At 31.4% G+C, this 23,888-nt stretch overlaps 3 protein-coding genes across 7 annotated transcripts in view; 2 read left to right on the top strand and 1 right to left on the bottom strand.

Annotated features, from left to right (window-relative positions):
- Positions 1 to 730: 730 nt before the first annotated feature.
- Positions 731 to 4,133, top strand: LOC106071392 (uncharacterized). Its single transcript, XM_056034250.1, has 2 exons — positions 731 to 961; positions 2,227 to 4,133. The coding sequence occupies exon 2, from the start codon at positions 2,233 to 2,235 to the stop codon at positions 2,743 to 2,745; it is 513 nt and encodes a 170-aa protein (XP_055890225.1). The 5' UTR covers positions 731 to 961; positions 2,227 to 2,232; the 3' UTR covers positions 2,746 to 4,133.
- A 4,749-nt stretch (positions 4,134 to 8,882) lies between these two features.
- Positions 8,883 to 23,474, bottom strand: LOC106071394 (protein regulator of cytokinesis 1-like). Of its 5 annotated transcripts, XM_013231478.2 has the most exons (13): positions 23,318 to 23,474; positions 20,243 to 20,516; positions 19,510 to 19,743; positions 19,102 to 19,272; positions 18,182 to 18,479; positions 17,800 to 17,936; positions 17,522 to 17,620; positions 17,148 to 17,294; positions 14,673 to 14,816; positions 14,175 to 14,282; positions 12,605 to 12,790; positions 12,132 to 12,192; positions 8,883 to 10,072 (listed from the first exon to the last, which is right to left on the bottom strand). In XM_013231478.2, exons 1-12 carry the CDS (start codon positions 23,329 to 23,331, stop codon positions 12,142 to 12,144), a joined length of 1,863 nt encoding a protein of 620 aa, XP_013086932.2. In that variant the 5' UTR covers positions 23,332 to 23,474; the 3' UTR covers positions 8,883 to 10,072; positions 12,132 to 12,141. The 5 variants fall into 5 exon arrangements, with proteins under 5 accessions (XP_013086932.2, XP_013086931.2, XP_013086930.2 ...); XM_013231477.2 differs by lacking the exon at positions 12,132 to 12,192 and having other exon boundaries at positions 14,673 to 14,801; XM_013231476.2 differs by lacking the exon at positions 12,132 to 12,192.
- LOC106071386 (uncharacterized) overlaps positions 9,233 to 23,888 on the top strand; it is a 35,623-nt gene continuing 20,967 nt past the window's right edge. Inside the window, exons 1-2 of the mRNA XM_056034207.1 lie at positions 9,233 to 9,367; positions 19,840 to 19,949. The gene's annotated coding sequence lies outside the window, so the exon portion shown is untranslated. The remainder of the gene's footprint in view (positions 9,368 to 19,839; positions 19,950 to 23,888) is intronic.

Genomic DNA, 23,888 nt, shown 5'->3' on the forward strand with positions numbered 1-23,888 from the left:
AGTGTCAGAATGTAATAAAGATTAGTTGTTATATTTGTACACACACACACCTCTCTCTATTTTTTTTGCGGAGGGTGGGAGAAGAAAAATTCCTCCCCCAACCCCCCTCCCCCGAAAAAAATCCTGGCTACGCCAATGAAATCTATATACTAGTATTAACTAGATCTATCTATAGGCCTACATATGCCTACATAGCCTATACATGTGGAGTTACGGAAAATGGTGAAAGCAAGAAACGCGCAAATAAACTTGTACAGTCTTCATTTTTTTTTTAAATTTAGAAATTATTCGTAGATTTAGATTATTTTTATCTAGATTTCATAACTGTTAGGCCTGCCTGATTAAAAGGGGGGGGGGGGCATATATCAGCCAGTAAAATAGTAACTAGATGACGTAGGACGCAATCATCATTTGTTTTTTAAGTAGGCCCTAACATCTGTATTTTGTAAGATAATATAAGGAAATGTTTAAAACTTCAATAGATATTTATTGAATTAATTGTATACGTGAATGACGAATTGTGTATAAGGATCTATCTACAAAGAACATATGCATTCGCATCTACCCAACCCATGGATCTGCTAGTCTAGATCATCTAGATCTAAATAAGTAATCTTAACCTCTTGACATCAGCCTTCCACGTGACCGTGAAATTTTTTTTTCTAATAATAGCAAATGTGCGCATCTATCAACATATCTAAAAATAAGCGAGTATGGATTGGTGAAAACAGAAACGTCACAATCTGTTGAATTGTGGGAGCGATGGTCCTATGCGAGCTTTGTTTACGAGCGAATTCGGCTGATTCTTGAATGTTTCACTTTAAAATACGACGATTTGTAGATCTACTAGTAAAAGAAATAGGCTAATTTGTAACTTTAGTATATTTAGATGTAGTTAAAGCTGTTCAGCTTTATTAAGGAATTTGAATCATATACGAAAACTTTAGCAACGCTTCTTTAGGTAAGCTAAAAAATGTCAAGTTAAATGAGCTGGCTCAGGCTGAGGTTTTCTTTGTGTCCTTGGACCTTGGGTTTTGCCCTTATTTTATAAAGTTTTGTTGTTTGTTTTGTTGGCTATTTTTAGATATTCTCTATATAGAGTATAATAGAGTCTAGACAAAATTATAATACATCTAGAATCTAGATTCTAGAGCTAAATAATTAGTAAATAAACTAGATCTAGACTATATTACAATATACTAATACTAATATAAATATAATTAATATGTTATCATTATTATTATACTAGGACTTAGACTAGAATCACTAGATTCTAGAATATTCTAGATCTACTTGAAGAACTTGGACTTGACTTGGTAGGTCTAGAACTCTAGATTAGTCTAGAGTCTAGAATCTAGATAGATCTACTAGATCTAGTGAGTCTCTAGTCACTAGTAGTAGTGACAATCTAGTCTAGTAGATTCTAGACAATACAATGACTAATAAGTTCATAAATTAAGACATCTCTATCAGTATCATGATATCATCTAATGATCTAGACTAGATCTATATAATAATGAGTATATACTTTATATAGATCTACTATATACTAATTATTAAAAAGGTCATATATATATAATATTATAATAATATACTAGGATAATTATACTAGGTAGTCTAGATTCTAAATTCTAGATTATATTCTAGATCTAGAGTCTAGATATCTATATTAACTTAGTATATTCTATATAAATTTATAAGTATAACTTATAACTATACTCAAACGGTACTAGACCAGATCAGATGTCTAGTAGATCTATGAATCTATGTCAAGTCAGAATATTAAGACTTACTATTAACACTCAGTTGCAATGTCAAAATTTTTTTGGATATTGATACTAGTCTAGATCTAGGTAAATCAATCTCAAAATTTAGATCTAGACCTAGAGTGAAGCTAACTCAAGAAATCTAGATTGACTAGATTAGATTATCTAGCACTATTTTAATATTAATAGGTATTTTATAGATCTTGTTTTTTATAGACAAGAATAGATTTAGTTTAGTTAGATCTGGATTAATTCTCGATCTTGACTTATAACCTATCTAGATTCAGAAAGATCTTAAGTAAAATCTTATGCTTCTTTGTTTAATCAAGTCTGTTTTACTAACTACATTATAATCAGGTTAGAAGAATGATTTTGAATAATCAATTTTAAAAAATCTAGCCTTCAGTGTATTAAATTTTAATCTAACAAGGTTTAGAGGCTTGTTTTGTTTTTATTATAGGAGAGGATGCCTTCAGCTGCACGCCAGAAACTTCCTGCAGATTTATGGCGCCAGGGACAGCGCAAATATACAAGTGTGAATTCCAGCTCACTTTTTCAGAATCAAGACATGCAGGCCAATCCTGGCCAGTTTGATGTTATTGAAGAAAAGCTGCGCCCTAGTAACCACAGGATACCTCATAAATCACAAAAAAGATCATTTAATGGTAGAGGTAGTCCTAGGGCTCTTCCTCGAGGAGGTAGCACAGATACATTGAGCAGTTTATCAGATTCTGAAAGTAATGTCAGTCATTGCAATATTGATTTTCTGTCTCGTTCAGCAGAATCTGACAGTAGCCTCAGTTCCAATTCATCTAGAATCTGTAATGCTTATGCAATGGAATCGTCCATTGCTCCACACCCAAGCCAGCTACCGTTACCTCCTTTAGAATGGTTGCAGTCAACATTGATTCCTTCATCTCCCATTGTTGGTAGTGTTGTCTCTCTCCAAGGACTTCTGAGCTGTCAAGTGGCTGCATAGAAAGATCAGGATATTTTGAAGTTATATTAAAAAGAAAAGACTTGTATTGATGGACAACGAATTATGCTTATGATTCAACTTAAATGACTGTGACTTAACTCTTCTTGACTTCCAATTGGACCATTGTCAGAATTTCAACTTGCCTTAAAAGTTATTTCAATAGAAAAAAATGTATTAAGCTAGAAAAAAAAACGTTATAGTTTTATACTAGGAAGACCTCTGTTCGCACAACTGTAGGTTTTTTTTTTTTAAGAAATATAAATTTAATGGTAATAGTAAAAAAAAAAACAACCTAAATCCTTATATTTTTTTCCCTTGAACTCCTTGTGGTAATAAGTCAGTTTTTTGTCATAATGTTCCTTTGATTCTACTTTGAAATCTTGTTGCTAATACTTGAATGTGTTCATGTGAAATATGTGACTTATTTTTTTATTGCTATGTAGCTAGAGTATTTTGTTGTTGTAAGAATTATAAGATGAATTTTCTTTAGGCTGACCCTAGAATCAATTTTTTTTTTTCAGTTTCATTTTGATGGCGAAAGCATATATAGGTTATTTATTTATTTATTTTATTTTTTTTTTTCCTGTTTTCAAATTATAAATTGAAAAGTCCTTGTTTTTATAAATATTTGACATAAACCCTACAAAGATGTTGATTTAGCAAATGTAGCCATTTTCCTGATTTGTAACTGTACTTTTAGACAGCACTTTACATGCTGCTACAAGTCTCTTTTAGTCAGAAATACTTTGGCTTTATTTTAAGAATAGGTTCTTCTTGTTTAATTATGATTTTAATCAACAATTATGGCTGTGTGTTATGTGAAAGTGTAATTTTCCAGCTCACATTCCGCATTTGTTAACAAGTAACTCATGTAGAACTGGTGTTAAACCAGCTACATTTTTGTAATGCAAAATAGTTTGCAATATATATGAACTTTGCACTTGTATATGTGCATCCTCTTACTGTGCAAATGCGGCTGTTTCGAGTGACAAGAAGAAGACATTTGTTAATATTGTACATTTTCAGAAGGGAATTTTTATATACTTCATTTACTTTCATTCATCAATGCGGCCAGTTGTATTGTTGGTGATTGCATTTGCAATGTTACAGTAGAATGGCAAAACTAAGAGTATTATTATTGTATATATGCATTTTAATGTGAAAAAACAAAATATTGTTTATTAGCAGCACTATTGTGTTGCTTGTTTTGTTTTTTCATGATAAAATGCTTATTTTAAATCACATCAAAGTATTACCATTGTCTAGTTGTTAACAGTGTGTGGAGAAAACAAATGAGTAAATAAAAAAAATAACAAAAGAAAAAGTTCTGGAAGTAAATTTTAGTCTGAAAAAAAAAAAAAAGTATAAAAAAAAAAAACAACAATAAATATCAGACAAAAAAACAACAAGAAACATCAACAACAAATACCAGACAGAAATTTAGTTAAAACATTCATTTCTCCATTTTGAATTTTTTAAAATGTGTGTATTTATATTATTAGGATCACAAGTTATTTTTTTTAGCCTGTGCTGCTGAGCAGTGGAATAATGTCAATGTACTCTGGGGTTTTATATGATTATAGTCAAGCAGGTGCATTTGTAAAAATGGTACTAAGTTACTACTAGGTATAAAGAAAAGGCTTTATCTCCCCATTTGTTAAGACCTGATCTGTTTGTTTAGGGTATGACAAAGATTGTTTGAGCTGTGAATTGCCCTAAGAATATAATTCATTCTGGTGGACAAAAACAGCATGGCATTTTAAAAATTTTGTTGGGACCATGATTGCATTGTAAATGGGAGAGAATGGAGGAATATTTGAACTGACTTTTTGATACCTTCATCTACTGGCCGTAACAGATTTCATTGTTCATTTATTTTGTATTATAAAAAGAGTATATATATATGTATATTTGTATTGTCACTTTCTATTAGCATGACCTATTACCACAAGGACTTCTATTCTTTCTTTGCAGCTGTCTATCTCTTTCTTTGGGCCCTTTTTAGGGCCCTCCAAAAGCCAGAAGTCATTAAGCTTCAGACTATATATAACCAATTCTGCAACATTCCAATTTATTGAGAATGTTGTTAAGATGTGTTGCCTGATTCTCTAGCACAACCAGTGCTTTGTATTACAGTATTGATCAGAATTGTCAAGTAAAAGCACCAATCAATCTTGAAAGGAACTGAGTGGATTACTTGTGTAAGTATTGATCATTTATTTACAAACCTGTTCTTCTTAAGGACACATTTGAATACAGACATAACAGTGACAACTGTTACTTATCAGAAAAATAGTTCTCAGAGAATTACTAATAGATGTTATTCAAATTTGATTTCCTGTCCTAAGTGCACTACTAGTGGTTGAGTACATTCCAGCATTATCTTTACAGCAAAGAAAACTGAATTCTGTAAGGAGTTAGGCACCAAATAACTTAATACTGCATTAACTACATAGAACTAGGGTTATTCTGGTCCATGGAAAAATATGGAGTGTTTCATACTGCCATTCAGGGTGTTGTTTTTACTTGATTAAAGTTGATAAGGTCTGTCTTGGTGAAATAAAGTTGAGATATTCTAAAAGATGTTTGACAGTTTTTATGAGGTGAGAACAGTGGGGTTCAATATATTTTGTGTCATGTTAAAAGATAAAAATTTGCTCTCTGCTGGAATGAAAGTAGAAATTTTAAAAGGTAAGATGTGATCATTTTCCTTTACATACCTAGATCTGTGCTTTTTCAGGTTGTTCCATTGATGACAATTTGTCTGCTTTTTCATTTCCCTATTGCAGTGTGAGTGTGATGTAATAACTGGTTATAGGGTTATATGTTGAATTATCAGATTTAAAGTTGGTGCTAGATGGAATTTTACACTATAGATCTAAATTTAAAGTTGTGAGTCTGAAGTTTTCTACTGTCTAGTGCATTTGTAATTGCTTGGATTTCTGCCTAGAAATATAAGCATAAGTCTCACTTAACAATGCTTCTAATTAGGTAAGACCAGGAGGACCACCAATACGGGTATTCATTGTTGCTGATCTCTGTATGTAAATAGCAGAACTGTATTATTTTTTTTTTGTTTCTATAGTGGTTGTTTTAATCACTTGTGTTCTGTTATTATGATAAGGTGTTTCAAGATTTTTGTTTTTCTGTTGCTGGGTAGATTTTAAATTAAGTTCCAGCTAATTTGTAATTTAAAGCAGTGTTTTTTTAATAAAAAAATTTTTTGTTGTTGTATGTTTTGATAGCCACTATCTTCTTTTTACTGCCCTTTAACCTTACAGGTTTCATTTTGAAATTCTTCGCTGGCTGTTGTAAATTTTGTTTATGTTTTCACTGATGCATGTGAATTGTGTCTAGTAATATTTAATGAGTTTTACTAGCTTCTATTTGTATGCAGAGTTGGCCTTGATAAATGTAACATATCCAGTGTATAGTTGTTTGTAAGTTTTCCAACAATATTCCTTATAGATATTTTATGGGTTCAGACTTTGTAATGATTTTGTTTCTTTTTTATTGGCCAAAAAAAAATAATTTAAAGAGCTTTACTTTATTTAATTACTTCCACTTCATTATTTCCTTTAGAAAATCATATTAATTAAAATGGCAAGATACATTACACAGAAGTCCTCCAAAGAGCTGGCCTACAGAGCATTTATACACTTAACTCGACTGCGGTAAACCCAGCTTTTAAAATAAGATAAATAAGATGATAATGCTTGCATAATTTCACAGGTTGTAAAATGTTTATATTTTTGACATTAATTTCATAATTAGTCAGAGATAGTCTTTTTATTATTTCAGGCGCCTTTTTGTCCAGCTAACAAAATGTAAGGCATTCTTGAGAGACTAGTGCAAAAGTCAGAGCATCAATGCGCTGCGCTTTAAGTACTGCCACATCCATGACAAGAAAAATGTCATAACAGAAAATTACTGTGATTTTCACAGGCTACAGTTACAATTACATGCTTAGTATGCAACTAAACATTCCTGGCTCAGATGCAGTGGCACAAAATGCAGTCAAGCTCTCAGCCCCCTGGATGACAGAATTGGTAGTCATCTTTCATTTCCCTCCATACATGGTGAATATTGTGCTGCATTGTCAGCTGAAGAATGCAGACGAATGTGCACCTACAGCAGCCATACATCTACAATGGTAATAGCTTTAATGAAAATGTGAAAAATCTACAACTCATGGGACTGACAGCCTATTGTTGATTTGGTTGACTCTTGACACAGAAGTTGTTGAAAGAAACGTCTCGGCACATTTATTATGAAATTATTGTACCAGGTACTTTATACAGTGTTAGTAAACTAATTGAATTACAGTTTATTACTTTTAAATCTTAGGGTGGCTGAGTGGTTAAGCACTTGGCTTCCAAATGTGGGGGTCCTGGGTACCTAACTTTTTTCTACTCCTAAAACTTAGCAGTTTACACATTGCCAATTTGATACACTTGACTTAATAGCAAGGTCTGAAACAAGATATCAATATTACTTCTTTTTTAAAAGAAAAAAAAATTATATTTGTAATTATAGTGCCACACATGTAAATTACATGGCTTGAGTACACCCAAAAAAAAAACAAAACAAAAAAACACTTTGAAATCAATACTTTTATCTGAAACACATTTCAAAGCTTTAAAAATTTCTTTTGAGAAGACTGCAGAGTGAGGGTAAACTAAAGGCTTAAGAATTTTTTTTCCTTATTGTAGGCTTTTATTTTAAAACTTGTCTTCAATCTTAGCAGATTCACCTACTTTCAGTGAAGTCTTTAAAGAACAATGGAAAAGGTCTGAAAGCAGATGTTTTTAATCAAGTCTGGTGGACTCATCTACATGGTCAGTTTGTCATATGGAGAGCTAGGCAATGTGTTAAAAAAAAAAATCAACATTTCTATGAAATTTAGCTTCAGGTCATCCCTTTTTGATGTGAAACAAAGAATGACCCCCCCCCTTTCCCAAAAAAAAATAAGATTCTGCAAAGGAAGATATACTCCTAGAGCTCTTAGACATTAGATGATTAATTACATGGAGTTTTAATTAAAGCATATTTAATAACAATATTGAAAATAAAGACCAACATATGTATCCGTTCATGCTAGTTAACTTCAATTATATTTGAAAAACAAACAAAATAAATAAAACAGCTTTTATTGAGTGAAGGGCACTGTTCAATCGCTACCATGTATCTCAATATTGCAAGGTTTATCTCCACTTGGCTTAGTACTTTTTCTATATAGAACTAAATTCATTGATTAACTGATTCATGTGTTGTCATTGAGAATGAATAATTTTGCAAGATTTCAACTTGATCCAAGAATGAGAAGTGGAAAAAAATGTGTACAAGACTTCCGTAAGTTAAGATTTAATTTTTGTAAAATTTAGAATATCATTTGATAGTTACCTTAACTAATGGAATTAAAGTTTAGCCAGTCAAAACTAAGAAAGCTATTGTAATAAAACCATCTATACTAAATGATGAGAAGAAGAAAACATAAATATATTTATCTCAGACACTGCATATAAATATCTAAATGATAGCATTCAAATTTACAATTTGCATTAAAATTAAATGTATTATGTTAAGTTTGCAAACTGCTTCATCTAGCAGGGGGTAACACAACAGTGCTTAAGGCCTTCTTAACTAAGTTCACCAGTCAGGGCAGAGGAAACTCAAGATGGACAACAATGCACATGACCAAGGTTATAATCAACAGGAGGTTTGGAGTGGTCAGGCACAGATGCTGCCATGCATCAAGGTAGAAACAGGAATGGAAAGAGCTATCACATCATGTGTGGTGCCTCATTAGAGAAGAGTTGTAATAAAATAATAACATTGCTTTTATGAAATAAATGTTATATTGAAAATCCTATTCATGCATCTGAATTTTTTTTTTCAACATGCGTCTGCATTAAAAAACAAAAAAAAAGCAAAATATAAATAAAAACTTCCATATATCTCAATACTGTAAGATTAATTTACCCTTTCAATATCAAACAAAATCAATTACACTATGTAACTGTTTTTTTTAATTGATTCATGTTTTGTTAGAAACACTGAAAAATTGTGCAAAGCTTCAATTGATCTGAGAATCAAAAGTTGGAGAAATAAGATTTGAAAAACAAAAAAACACTGAAAATGGTAAATGCATTTTATTGCTTTTAGACGAAAAGCATCAAATTTCAATTTAAAGTACAAAATTGATGCATTTGACTATAAACATGACATTATTGGACAAAATGAACTCTCAAAGGAAGAAAATATCTACAGTTGGGCTGGTGCCATGAGAGCTTGTAGGTTAAACTAGGTCTTGATTTTCTGTTTTGGTCTTGCTATTTATGTACGTCATAAAAGAAACTATTGTTGTAGTAGCTAATGTCTAAAAATAGATAGATTTTAAAGCTATCAAATCAACTAGACTTTGACACTGGTACTAAATTTTTAAATCATTTATAATGCTGATTTCACTCAAATATTACCCCAAGCTCTAATAATGATTCTCAAGTACACATTTAGTCAGCACAAATTCTTAAATTATTTGTTTTGAAGGTTACTCAACTAAATATCATAGTAAATACTGAATTTTAAATATAAAAGCAAACCTCTGGGACTACAAATCATGGTAATAATTTAGTTTATATCCTTTATGTGAATTATGCTATTAACATTTGTGAAATAATAAACTATTAGTCTAAATTTGCAGCAAGGTTATATACAATTATATATACGTATGTATGATGTACAAAACATATAATTTTCATAAAAACTAAATGACTACAAGCACTAACTGACACTTGAAATGTATGGGATAAGTAGTTAATATGCATTCAGCAGTTCTTTATATGTACATGAAATATAAAACTAAAAGTCTATGTAAATATTAGAAATCAAATGCTGAAAAACAACTTATTAACAAAGATTCTTCTCCATTTTATTTTGCCATTGTCACACACAGATAAGACTTCTATCCAAAAAAAATAAAAAATTACAGATCAAGAATTGAATAAATAAAAGAGAGCAAAAATATACATAAGCTTCAATACCGAAACTAAATTAGTTTTTATTAGTGACAGATGACAAGAGTTAATGACATAGTGACATTATAATACATGTTCCCATTGGAATAAACAAGTTAAAAATGATAGAAACTTGAGTTGTATTAAAACAGAAAATATTAATTGAACTGTTTTTCTGGTCAAATCATTTCATTCAAATCACAGACATCTCAGCCCAGATACTCATTGTGTTCTCTGGATATTTATTTAGTCACTAACACATCAACAGAAGGCACAACACTACTGCGACAGTTAGGACGATTGAGTCCAATCTGAAATAAATCAAAATAATACCATCTGAGTATAACAATAATTTCTTTAATGCAGCTAGAAACAATTTTTTAAATAAATGGTGAATCAGTAAAAAAAAATTATTATTATTTCGTAAATTCTTATGATTAACTAAGGACATTTTGTTTGTTTATCAATTATTTTAGAAACACTAAAGAAAAAGCAAAAGTTACTCAAAATCAACTTATGCTGCAATTTTTTTTAAAAGCGTCTCAGTACATATTAAATAAAATCAAAAGTGTAACTAAAAAAAAGTACCTGCATTATTAAATCTAGAGTTATTTTACTTCATATCCCTACATGGTTGACTTATTAAAATATTTTTAGTTACTTCCAAGAAGAATCAGTAACATTGACTTTTAGTACTGTGTGAAACGTAATAACTTTAAAAAAATGTGCCGCTTCTTATAAAATATTTATTCATATTATAAAGTTTTTGACAAACTAATATAGTCTTATGTAATGTGTTTATCAGTACTGATATATGATTATAACTTTAACTTAATGAAATATCTAAAAAAAATGCAACCAAATATTTAATAATCTTAATTGGCAATCTTCACTTTTCTTTCTTAGGGCCATAGTCACATAGTGACACAAGCAGTGACTTTGTTAAACATGAAAAGTGTTTAATATTTTTTTTTTTTTTAGCAAAAAATAAATATTAAGCATGTACTTAAATACTTGATAAGAGATATAGTATTGATAAAATTTATTTATAAGTATGATATACATATGTATATTGTCACAAATGAATTCTAGCAGTCCAGCTAATGATTTCTACCTTGACAGTGTGCTCTTCAGTCTATTTATCTATTTCACTCTTAACCAGTACTGATCACATGAGGGAATTACCAATAACATGTATTCAAAATAACCATATTTCATTGTAAGATGATATTTTGAAAAATTATAATGGTCAAACGAGAGTTTTCATTGTGTAGCAATATGCTTGTAATTTTTTTTTCAAAGATATATATAAATTGTTAAATTTCTAGGAAAATCATTACAGCTGTTTTTGAGATTCGTAATCCAGGTTCCTGAATAAGCTAATCAAAGGAATAGTTAAAAAAAAAAAAAGAGCTGTAAAAACCCTGTTGAACACACACGTCTATCTTCTCATTATATTTAAAGGGAAACTCCGATGGTTTTGACAAATTTTGATATAATATGTATTTTGATTTACAGATAGTGAATATATTATTCTTTTTTAAAAATTTAAAATAATAACTTTGTAATTGATGTTTTCCTGAATTTTTTTCTGCGTATCCAAAACGATCAGATTTTTATCGGGTTTCTATGTGACGTCACACTAACCTATTAATTTAATCTATTGTATAACTGGAGACCATGCAGTAAAGTTTACATTCTCGTAAAAAAAAAATAATATCTTCGTTTATGCAGTTGGATCTAGATATTGTAAGCAAAGAAAAAAATGCGTGTTGAAAGTAGCTTGACTAACCATGGCGGTGTGTATTTTCTTGCCTGACCACTCAACACACACTAACACTATCGCTTGGTTGTCTTGTCATGACAAACTACACATAGTCTAGACTACCCTTACACTGACCACTTTGTTAGAATCAGTCAGACACACGATCTATTTACTTTTTAGGACAGGGAGGGACTTAGATGAAAATGTTACTTTTTTATCGAGTTGGTTATCCTAATGCTTTTAGATCTCTCTCTATATAACTGTACCATAGCTCTGGACTAGGCTGTCACTAAGCCTAACAGCTACTGTAAGAATGAAGCGATACGATTGGTTAAATGTAGTTTCTCTTTCAGTATTGTTGAGGAAAGTGACGCATGCCTAACTTAAAAACAAAATCTCAAAGAACCCAGTTTTTTTTTTTTTTATAGATGTCAAGAATTTTCTAATTTATTAAATATAAATGTTTCTAAGCATTTAAATACAAAATGGTAAAATGTTTACTATTACAACTCCAAAGGGTGAAAAAAAAAAAAAAAAAGGTCAGAGTGGACATAGCACCTTCATTAGAAACATTTAGACAGTTGGGTAAAGAATGCAAATGTTACCATTTATCCCCTACTGAGTCTCAATACTTGGTGACGAAGTTTTGGAGACACTCACAAATTTCTAATAGAGGATAAAAAAAAAAAGACTGATATCTTATAATAAAAAAAAAAATCTGAATCAGTAAGTTTACGAAATCCTAGGTGAATTTTCATTTTTAAAACAAATTAATTGTATCACTAATGCTTTCAAAGAGACATTGAAAGTTAAGTTGACAACAATTTTGTTCTAATTTTAATTCAAAAGCCTTACTTTGAAACAAGATCTAAGATTTGTTTTAGGGACAAATATTTTCAAACATTTGTTAGAATTAATTAAGTAGCACTAAATCTGATCATAACTTGATTTCCTCATAAATCAACCATAACCATTCTCCTCAAGCTTTTTGAAATCATAAGATATGATATATGTGTGCTATGTTAAATAAACAAACAAAACAAAAACTATAACTTTAACTAAAAAAAAAGCAGCGTACAGCAAAATCATGGTAAGATCCGTGAGAGCCCAGTGTAGAGGAGCCATTTTCTTCGCTGCTTACCATCGTGTGTGAAAAAACTTCTTTAGACCTACGACGGCTGTTATTAGCTTTACGTTCAGTATATGCTTTTTTCATGAGCCTCACAGATCGTCTCTTCTTTTTGGAAGAGGTGTTCAATGGTGTCTATAAACACAAAAAAACAATAATAAAAAAAAATCCCCCTTTCTTAAAGGTATTTGTTAAAGAAATAATAACAGTATATTGAATGAGTCAAAACTTATTAGTTTTCATTAGAAACAATGTTGCATTATCATTGAATCAAAAAAGTTTACAAAAAATGTCCAATGATATGTGTAGAATGCCACATGCAAAAAAATAAAATACATAAAAATAGAAAAAAATTTAGCATCTTACAAACAAAAGTATAATCTAGTTAAATAGCTTTGCTTATATATTATATAATGTGGTCTTGATATACACATAGAACTTGGACCAATCTTACAATTACTGCATACTCGGACACAGCCAAAATCAACACCAGATTTTATTTTCAGTGTAAATATATTTTTTAAATTCAATGATAAGTCATTTATTTTATGATCATAGGTAATTTATTTAAATTGAGTTAATTGTAATAATTTTATAACATTTTTTTTTATATGTCCACATTGTTAATTGTCATAGCTTTTGTTTTATGGGACTTATGAACACAATTAAGATTTTCTAATATTTTATACAGTGTCTAAACACTGAGCATGCTGAGTTTTAACAATATCATATCATAAGAACATATATTGTTTTAGTCTGAGAAAAACATTACATTCATTAAGCACCAGTACATTTAACAAATATGTAAGTTAATGTGCGCAAACAAAAAAAAAACTTTAAAAATTCTGTGGTAAACAATCAAGGGAATGAACCCTAAAACATTTATAGACCACCCAGTTGATAATATTTAAGAATTTACTGTTGAATAGCAAAAGCAATAAAAACATGTTGATAACTGGTCGTGTGGTACACACTCTGCACTATGGTAGGTGGTCTTGACGGTCCCGGTTTCGAAACCTGCCAGCTGACTACCCCCGTCAGAATACATGGGGTTTGGGTTAGGATGTAATTGTCTTCAAATCCGAACAATCGAAACATGTAAAACATTTTACAAACTAATTTATAGGAAAATTGCACATCTCAGGGACATCTGAAAGTAGCACCGGATCTCTCCATTCATTATAATAGTACACCCTAAAGATATCTATCTAGTGCATTAAAACAATGCAATGACAACACTGCAGATAAGTCATATTTATATAAAATCTACTTTTTCCATTCCTACTCAACAACACATTTTTCACACTTTTCAATCATATTTCTTATTAACTACTGTACTAGTTAATACTTGAAGATGCAATCGTCAACAAAATTAGCTTTGTGTTTATTATTAACATGTTCTATATTTTTATCTCGGATCTGAGATTGTCAGTAAAAAAAAAAAATTTTTTTTTTTTTTTTTAGATAATTGTATAAATTAAAAAAAAAGATGGACTGAAAAAAAAAAATCACTGTGTACCTTAGGTGTGTAGAGTGGCTGCCGGCCGAATGGGGAATGGATCATGACACTTGTAGTATAATTAGGCAACTTGCTAGTAGTGTTAGGAGTCTTAGTCATATCATTCAGCTGTTGCCAAACAAATATTGATTATTATTAAAATGTTAGAATAAAAAACAACACACAAATGGTTAAGCAACCAACTCAACTGTCAGAACATTATTTTAAAACAAATTCACCCCTTTGCACTGAACTTTCACTTTGACAGACAGAGTCGAACTTGTAACATCCTAAATTGTTTCAGGTATTACAACAGAAAAAAATGATTAATGATGTAAATATATGGATTTAACAAAATTAACCATAGCACATATCATTAACAAAATAAAACTGTAAAAAAGTATCTTGCTAACTACCTTGCTTCCATCTTTGGCTTGCACACAAGTAGGACCAGTAAGAAAGTTTAAAAAATGACTATCACAATCTACTTAAAAATACAATAACATGCAAGAGACAAACCTTTCTAGCTTTCAAAGGTGTCCGCATGGGTGTAGTTATTGTTGGTACTCTCCTTTTGTTAGGCGTCTGTGAGGCACATTTACTTCCATACAACATTTCATCTTGCGTTTGTTTGGCTCTGGCCTTTTGCTGAGGAAATGTTTTCTTTTTTTTTTAAATTTAAAGTTGTAAAGCACATATTCAACATTTATAAAAACCTACAGCCAGCACAAAAACTTCATCTTTCTAGTAGGCCAACATAAAGTAGTGGTGCTAGCTATAATGAACCATCCATCCCAGTGGCGCTACAGCCCATGGAGGGCTCTGGCCTGCATTAACACATCCTTCCATTCAGATCTCTCCTGGGCCTTTCGTCTCCACGCCCTAACCCCAAGCTGCTTCAGATCTGCTTCCACGTCATCTATCCATCGCATTCGGGGTCTGCCTTTGAGTCGCCTGCCTTTTGGTTTTTGCCTGTATACGATTTTCGCCCCTCTGTTGTCTGACATTCTTTCAAGGTGACCTGCCCAACGTAGTCTGTTCTTTTTTATTTCGTTCACTATTGGTGGGTCTTCATATAATTGATATAACTCATGGTTAGTGCGTGTCCTCCACCCTGTTTCATCCTGTATGGCACCATAGATTTTCCTAAGGATTTTTCTTTCCCAAGTGTTAAGTAAATTTTCAGATGTCTTTGTCAGTGTCCAGGTCTCACTTCCATACATTGCTGCTGGTCTTATTATAGTTTTGTATATTATTTTCTTGGTTTTACTTGAAATCATTTTGCTCTTAAGTAGATGGTGGGTGCTATAAAATGCCCTGTTGCCTGCTGCTATTCTTTCCTTTATTTCTGTTACTAGGTCATTTTTGAAATTAATAGTACTTCCTAGATATTTGAAAGTTTGGACGTTTTCAAATTCGTGGTCTTTGATTTTGATATTTTTTCCCTCTGTTTGATTGTCTCTTGTCATTGTGATGTACTTGGTTTTACTGTCATTGACCTCAAGTCCTGCTGGTCGAGATGCTTCTTCTAGTTGTATGAAGGCTCTAGCGATGTCAGAGGTTTCTTTACCCAATAAGGCAATGTCATCGGCATAAGCAAGGTATTGTAGAGGTTGGCTGTATATCGTCCCTGTTGGTTGTGGACCCATGTTTTCTCTCCTGAAGTAGTTAGTAATAGTTCCCCTTGTGTTTATGTGTATATTTCTTATAACCCTCTCCAGTGTTAAGTTGAAAAGCATGCAGGAAAGTGCGTCTCCTTGTCTTAATCCTCGTTTAATCCTAAATTCCCGTGAGTGTTCTCCTTGTATTATGACTTTGCTTTTTGAGTTGTTTAATGTCATATGTATAAGTCTTGTCAGCTTATTGGGTATTCCAAAATCATGTAGTGTGTCATATAGGTATTTCCTTCTGATACTGTCATAAGCCATTTTATAGTCTATAAAGAGTTGGTGGATTGGTATGTTGTATTCATGGCATTTTTCTAGTATACATCTTAGTGTGAAGATGTGGTCGGTTGTGGATTTGTTGGGTCTGAAACCACATTGGTAGTCACCTAAGATTTCTTCTGAATATTTTCCAAGTCTCTTAGTTATAAGCCTAGACAGTATCTTATAAGTCACATTTAGTAGAGAGATTCCTCTGTAATTACAGCACTTTAACTTGGATCCTTTTTTGTGTATTGGGGTTATAAGAGCCGTTTCCCATTCTGTTGGTATTACTTCTTCTTCCCAAATTCTTGATATTAGTCTGTGTATTTGGGAATGTAAGTCTTTCCCTCCATATTTAATTAGTTCTGCTGTGATTTGGTCCTCTCCTGGTGCTTTGTGATTCTTCATGGTCCTAATTATTTCTGATGTTTCAATGAGTGTTGGAGGGTTCACTAAGGGATCTGGTCCCCCATGCGGCAGTTCATATTCTCCATTGTCTCCATCTTCAGTGGTATTTAGGATCTCCTCAAAGTATTCAGCCCATCTCTCAATGACCCTGCTGTTTTCTGTAATAAGCTGACCATCTTTGTTCTCACACATGTGTGATCTAGCTTGAAATCCGTTCTTTTCATCTTTAATTTTCATATACATTCCTCTCATGTCTCCCTCCTTTGCTAGTTCCTCAATTTTAGTGATCTTGGACTTTTCCCATTCCCGTTTTTTCTTTCTTACAACTTTTGTGGCCCTTCTTCTTGCTTCATTGTATTGCTGTCTAGTGTTCCTGGTTTCTCTCTGTAGCATTATCATTCGGGCATTGTTCTTCTCTTCTATAGTTTGTCTGCATTCATCATCATACCACCCTATTTTCTCGTTCTTTTGTTTAAATCCAACTACCTCTTCTGCTGTTCTTTTGATAGCATGCTATAATGAACCAAGGTTTCCAAATTATGTTTATGCTTTTATTGAAAGTCCATTACTACATGTTTTTTTTTTTCATGTGAACCTTTTAATTGTATGACAAGAGAAGATAATACAGCTAAACACAACGAACTAAAACATTTCTTACCCTGGACTGTTTTTGTTGTTCTTTTTGAAGATGAAATTCTTTCCATTGATGCTCTATGTAGTCTGGGAATGATTTGCCATTAATTAGAAATTCTTTATTATTATCTTTTTGCCACTTAAAAATGGCTTCTGTGACCTCTTCCTCAACCTTTAAATTAAAGAAAATTAAAGATAAATTCATTTAGCAACTTTCTAACTCAATTTGATGTACATTTTTTTTTCTCTTAATATACACTAACCTATTTTATATTAAATACTCTAGAACAGCTATAGATAGGTAAAGATAAGCTGTTTTATTTATAATAAAGCTTTATAAACAGTTTTCCAATGATAAGTTTCAAATGTAAACCTAGAAACCATAAATCATTAACACACCTTGGGCAGCTCTTTCATTAGTTTTTTCCTGGCCTTTTCTTCTTGCAATAATTTACCACCTCTGTCATTAAAGAATCTGTTTGGGTCACTGGCCTTTTCCTGTGTTCAAATATTTATTAAACACACACATATTTTTTTAAATCAATATCTATGTTCGGTAAACCAATTTCTATTAATAAAATTAGCTGTACTATCTTTGTAAATCTTTCAAAGGGGCTGACAGTATGATATTAAAAAAAGTACTGGGCTGACAGTATGATATTAAAAAAAGTACTAACTTCAAATTCAATCATGCTCTTAAACAATTCCTCACGGCGAGCTATTAATTCAAAAATTTCTCGGTTGGAATTATAGAACTGTTTGATTTTTTCGAGTTCTTTTTCATGCGCTTCCAATAGTTCTTCAGAGCACTCATCTATAGAAAATAAGATAACATATTTATTAGGAAAATATTGCTAATCTAATTCACATTAGCCAAATTACAAGATCTTTGGGGCTCGCAAAGACCTTTCAGGGAACAGTACCAGGAAAAAGAAGAGGCAGACAGAAAGCGATGGGAGGACAACATAAAAGAATGGTTCTGACTAAGCCAACAGTCTAAGGGATAGGTATAGGTAATTCATATTAACTATGAATGGTATTAAACAACATAAAAATCACCTTTGTTGTAGCCTGTAAATTTATCTCGTTGTTCTTTACTGAAATAACATTTTGTCCACCATAATGCAAGTTCCTTTCTGATACCGCTGATGAACCTCTGTAAATTCTGTAGTTTTTGTTTCTCACAAGCTGCAATCTGTGTCTTCAAGTTGGAAATAACTCTTGACCCATGACCTTCATTTTGAATTTCAAATTCTTCTCTGTCAATGTCAGAGGTCTCCAATCTATTCCACAAGCTTCTCAATTTGTCTCTGAGGTCATCAGCTTCTTCTTTCATTCTCATGTCCTCTTTTACAAGCTGAAAAAACAACAACAAAAAACATAGATGATAAAGATTTTAACAATAAAGATGAATGTTTTAAGGATTATGCAGACTAAATGTCAACCAAAGAGATATAATTACACATTGGGCTACCAAATAGAGGGTCACTGTTCAATCCTAGTGGGAGATAGGATAACAAAGATACCCATGACTGAATTCTCACAAATGAATGTCTACTACAACCATTGTTTGAATTATGATTAACCCCTTACAGAAAACAAACACAAATGTACTGAAAATAATTCACCCGCCCCTCCTCGAAAGTTGTAATAGATAAGTAGATGTAATTTATAAGGGGACGGCTGATATGCTGCATGCTATTAAAAGGTTAGACATTTTTTTTTTATTATCCAGTAAAAATCTTTAAAATAAAATATATTAAAATGGAAAAATTTCTAGCAATCTGGTCAAATTTTAATGAGAGACAAGAGTATTAAATAAAAACTTTTCATAAGAGGGATTTCAGGTTTAAGATTTGCTCTACAAACACTGAACAACTCTAGTAATGAATACTGGACAGACAACATAATAAAAGACTGAATATTCCTATATAAATCAATACATTAGAAAGTAAACTTGATTCTTTAAAAGATATAACCTTCTCATATAATGCCCTTAACGTTTCCAAATTCTGTATGGAGAGATCAAAGCTATCATCATCTTCACAAATTAGATCTCTTCCAAATGAAGTATCTGGATCAGTTTCCATGATTCTATACAGTTCAAGAATTTTGGCTTTGTTTGAAATAAATTCACTGTGACGTTTTTCCTGTAATGAGGAAAAAAATAAAGACAAAAATGAAAATACAAACTATTCAAAACCCTAAAAAGTTACACTGTGTGAGCAACAAACCAAATAATTGTTGTCAACATTTAGTTTACTTTTACTCAGACTACTGTGCAATGCAAATATTAGCTTGCATTAAAAATATCAGTCCATAAAAAAATAGTTTAGAATCTAGTTAGAAAACTTGACAACTTTAATTTACACTTTCAAGAACCATACCTTTTCAGCTTTTAAATTATTCACATGTATTTCCATTTCCTTAAGTTGCTCTAATGAAGGCACAACACCAGTAGGTATGTAATAAGAGGTAGTATGCATCAAAGTACTCAGTTTTTGGTCAACAGTATATAAATCTTTGTACTTTGCAAGCCTTTCATTCTTTTCTTTGGTCATTATTTCTACTTTTGAACGCAGAATTTTTTCTCTCTGTACCATGGTTATTGTCGCTGGGAGCTGGAAGTATTTAAGTGAAAACATCAATGGTTTATTGTACAAATATTAAGTGAGATTATTAAGTGTTAGAATTCTTAAAAATATTTTTTTTTACAGCATGGAACTTTCAAACAAATAAATATACAGAAGTAAGATATAAAAGCAGAATCTTCAGCTGTTGTCATGCCTTTAATATAACCAGAGTTGGCAGCTTGGCACACCTTTAGGTGAGGGAGAAACACTTAAGACACTTTATTTTTATTGTGGTTACATTACTCTACACTCTTTGAATTAAAAATATTAATTTTTAATTAAGAATGTATCAAAATGTGAAAAAATCCCATATTGTAGGTATATAGTATTACAAGTTGCAGTAGTAAACATTTTATTGTATGATATAATTATCAAAATCTCAATATCATCATTTGAAAAACAATTCTGAAATTATGTGTACAGGCTCCTACAAAATATGCTTTTTACAAACTAATTATTTGACAAATGCTTGAAAAAAATAGATTACCTTGACAAATGGAAGAGATAATTCTTCACAAAGTGAGCTTAGTTTTTCTGTACAGTCCTCAATGGCTCGCTCCAGCTTGTTCATCAAAAGTTCTTCCTCTTTCACCATATCTTGCATGAGATTCTTCACATGTGTAACTGCTATATCACCTCTGTTACTTTTCTGATTGTCATCTATTCCCATTTTGTCCCAAATATGACAAAGTGCTTGTACAGCATTATCTGTTACTTTGTTCAAAGCAAAGCGCAACTGTTCTTTGCATGGACTGGAATTCCTACAAAACAAATATCAATTAGGATTATACTTAATCTTTAAATAAGATAAATAAGATTTTGTTAGGGTATGGTCATTTCCAGCATAGATAATCTTAAAAGGCGAATCTTTTAAATAATCTTTAAATATTTAAACTAGATAATTAATAAGCTACTTTGTGGCAGATGTTTAATTCACCTGCTTTGTATATGTATGTGCTTTGTGGATAAAACTAAAAAAGAAATCTTTATTTTCTTAACATATTCTGAAGGACTTATAAAAACTGTGGCTTTTAGAATGTCTTAAAAGTAGTCAAAGAGAAAGTATGTGGATCAGGGCAAAAAGGACTACTACTCTCCCCATAATATCCTGACAAGAAACATATACAGCCTTATAGCTCTCATACAAGTTTGTTAACCTTCCAGATACATTCCATGTAAAAGTACCAGTGTCACTAGGCTACCTCAGTGTTGAAATTATCAAATGTTTCAATTACATTATAATCACCAATAACATCACTACAAAAAAGAAATAATTTTCATTATTTCATAAATAATCACTAATTCTCACACATGCTGTCGACAATAAAATACGAAATTTTTACCTATTCTTTTTTAACTAACCTTGGACAACTATATGTGTTTTTTTAAATTTTGTTTTTGTGGAATTCAGGGGCCTAAGTCGCCTAAGAAGCTTATGGTTTGTTAGTTTGTGTCTGTGAATAGTCAGTCTTCCATTAGAAGATACAAGGGCCTAATAAAAGTGTGTTGCTGGATGAGAGATGTTTCATTTAAAAATTGTGTATTGTGTGTGGTATTATAAACCAGGCAGACAAGAAGGCTAGAACTGATGGGCCTAAGAATGGAGGTTTGTGGACCATTAGATTGAAGGATGAAAGAGACAAAAATCAAGGGACTTGTATATTATAGAATTTGAGGTCTAGAAAATTGTGTCATCTAAGTTGTAGCATTGTAATGCAGGCCCGTTTATTGATGAATTTAAAAGTGTACAAATATAGATCAAGTTAACTAGTTATGCCCTTTGTTTATAGGAAAAAAAAAAAAAAAAAAAAAAGGACACTAAATTAAAGGGGCAGAAAATTGTATTGGGGGTGGGGGAGGATGTCATTTCATTGATGGGTTTAAAAGTGTTCCAGGCAAAATAAACATAGCTCTATACATAGCATAGAAGCGCTGGTAAATAATATAAGCTAGTAGACTTAGAGATATTATGAATAATAAAGAATTCTAGATATATTTCACTTACACTCTATCGCCGCATTTTATGATTATAATGATTGATACTAAATCAACTAATTCTATTTACTAGACTCATAGATTAGATCTACTATATAGTAGTAGATTTATAATTTCTTAATTATGTTCTAGATTTAGAATAATTTAAATCTAAGACTAAGATCTATAAGTATATATTGACTATAATATTCTATCCACCCTTGAGTCATCATTGACATCTAGTCTAGATTTAGAACTACCATCACATTGATTAAATTATATACATCTAGACTGGTCACTAGATTGTGACAAGATTTCACTAGATCTAGGAATCTATTCATACTCAAAGACTCTATAAAACTCTATTAAATCTAGATCTAGATCTCTAGACTTTACTCTAGAGTCTAGAAACATCAATAATCTTAGAAGTCAAGTCATACTTTAGAGACTAAATCTATTTCAAGATTAGAATCATTAGATTTGATTAGATCTAGACTAGTCTAGATATTTTATATTTCATTTTATTTGACTCAGAGTACACTCAGTTGTGTATCATGTTTAATCTAATTTTATTTTATTTAAAATTTAAATTATTGGGTTAGAATAATTAGATTTTATTAGATCCATAGATAAGACATAAGAGTAGACAGTAGGATTAGTGAATTTCAATTTGTCTTTCTTTACTCTTTTTATATTTTTTACTTTTAATTTTATCTGATTCTGAGTGAGTGAACTGTCATTCATTCATGACAATCAATGTAATGAGTTAGGCCACTATTCGATAGTCATAGATTTCATAGAATAGATTTAACTATTAAATCTATAATCTAGACTCTGGATAGTTGCCTGGTCATGCGGTTTGCGCGCTGGACTGTCATTCAGATTTATCGATGGTCTCGGGTTCAAACCCTGCCTACTCCCATCCCCCGTCGTCTGGACTAGGAAGTAAACTATCTTCAACTCTGAAAGAACATCCAAAACATCTTATCTTATACTTATATAATACAGACGTTACGGTTACTTCAAAAAAGAATGCATGTTAACCATTGGCTTAAATAAATTCTGCCCTGGTTTTTCCTGGCTAGCTCAGCCTCAGACAGGCAACCCATTCCATGCTCTAATAAATTATAAAGTAATAGCACTCCCCACTGGGGAAGAAGTATACATGTAGTCATTGTAGATCTAGATCTAAAACTAAAATAAACTTGATAGATTCTAGATCTAGAATCTAGACTCTAACTCTAGTCACTCTACATCTAATCATAATCTAATTTAAATCAAAATGAAATCTAATATATTCATATTCAAGTCACTTAATAGTCTAGTAAAAAAAAGTCACTATAGACAGAGTATAGACACTAGTGACAATTGATTCATTCAATCATTCACATTGCATTGAGTTATCGAGCCATCCATGATTGATCATTTGAAATTGATGATCCATCGGCATCGTCACATGACTCACATTTACATTTCAGTTCACAATAAAAAATTGACTGTTAACGATCTAGACTATCATCTAGTCTAACCTCTGACTGTTTATGCTTTTGAGTTAAAAATTCAATACACAACAAAACTAAATACTTACCCAATTCCGTCCATCTTAATTTTTCTTATTAATTACTACTTTAAAATAGATTATCAAAACCCAAATATTATATTTCGTTCAATCCACCATTGTTGACAATGTTAGTCTTTTAAACTGGGCGCATGAGAAATATTATTTGATTGGCTGTGTTCCTTTTTGTTCCCGTCATTCTTACCTGGTGTCGGAAATCACATCCCGTTTCGTTTTTACAATACCAACAGATCTAGTGTTAACCCACAGACCTATATATATATTTCTATGTCTATGTACATTGTGACTGTCTAAATAATAGACATAGATCTAGATCTAGATGCCATATATAGATAGATCTAGATCTACATATCTATATCTATATTATTTTAGGTCTAGAACTTGCACGAAATGTGAATTTCTGCGAAAAATAGCCTGTATTTGTCAAAGAAATATGATACTTAAATTAGTATTTTTTGCAGCTTTAAACTCACTGACATGTTTCACTGAATAAATTTGTAAACCTAGACCTAGTTTATTAAGTTTTAGTTTTACGTGTCCCGTTATTTCATAATGTCCTCCTCATATATATGTCATAATG

The sequence above is a fragment of the Biomphalaria glabrata genome, chromosome 1 (genome assembly GCF_947242115.1).
Source record: "Biomphalaria glabrata chromosome 1, xgBioGlab47.1, whole genome shotgun sequence".
NCBI classification, from domain to species: domain Eukaryota; kingdom Metazoa; phylum Mollusca; class Gastropoda; family Planorbidae; genus Biomphalaria; species Biomphalaria glabrata.

Coding starts and splice junctions, on each gene's coding strand:
- LOC106071392 (XM_056034250.1), top strand. CDS start 2,233: ATGCCTTCAGCTGCACGCCAGAAACTTCCTGCAGATTTATGGCGCCAG.
- LOC106071394 (XM_013231476.2), bottom strand. Junction 19,273..19,509: donor ATAATTTAAAAGCTGAAAAG/GTATGGTTCTTG, acceptor TCCTCATTACAG/GAAAAACGTCACAGTGAATT. Junction 10,073..12,604: donor GATCTTACCATGATTTTGCT/GTACGCTGCTTT, acceptor GATTTATTTCAG/ATTGGACTCAATCGTCCTAA.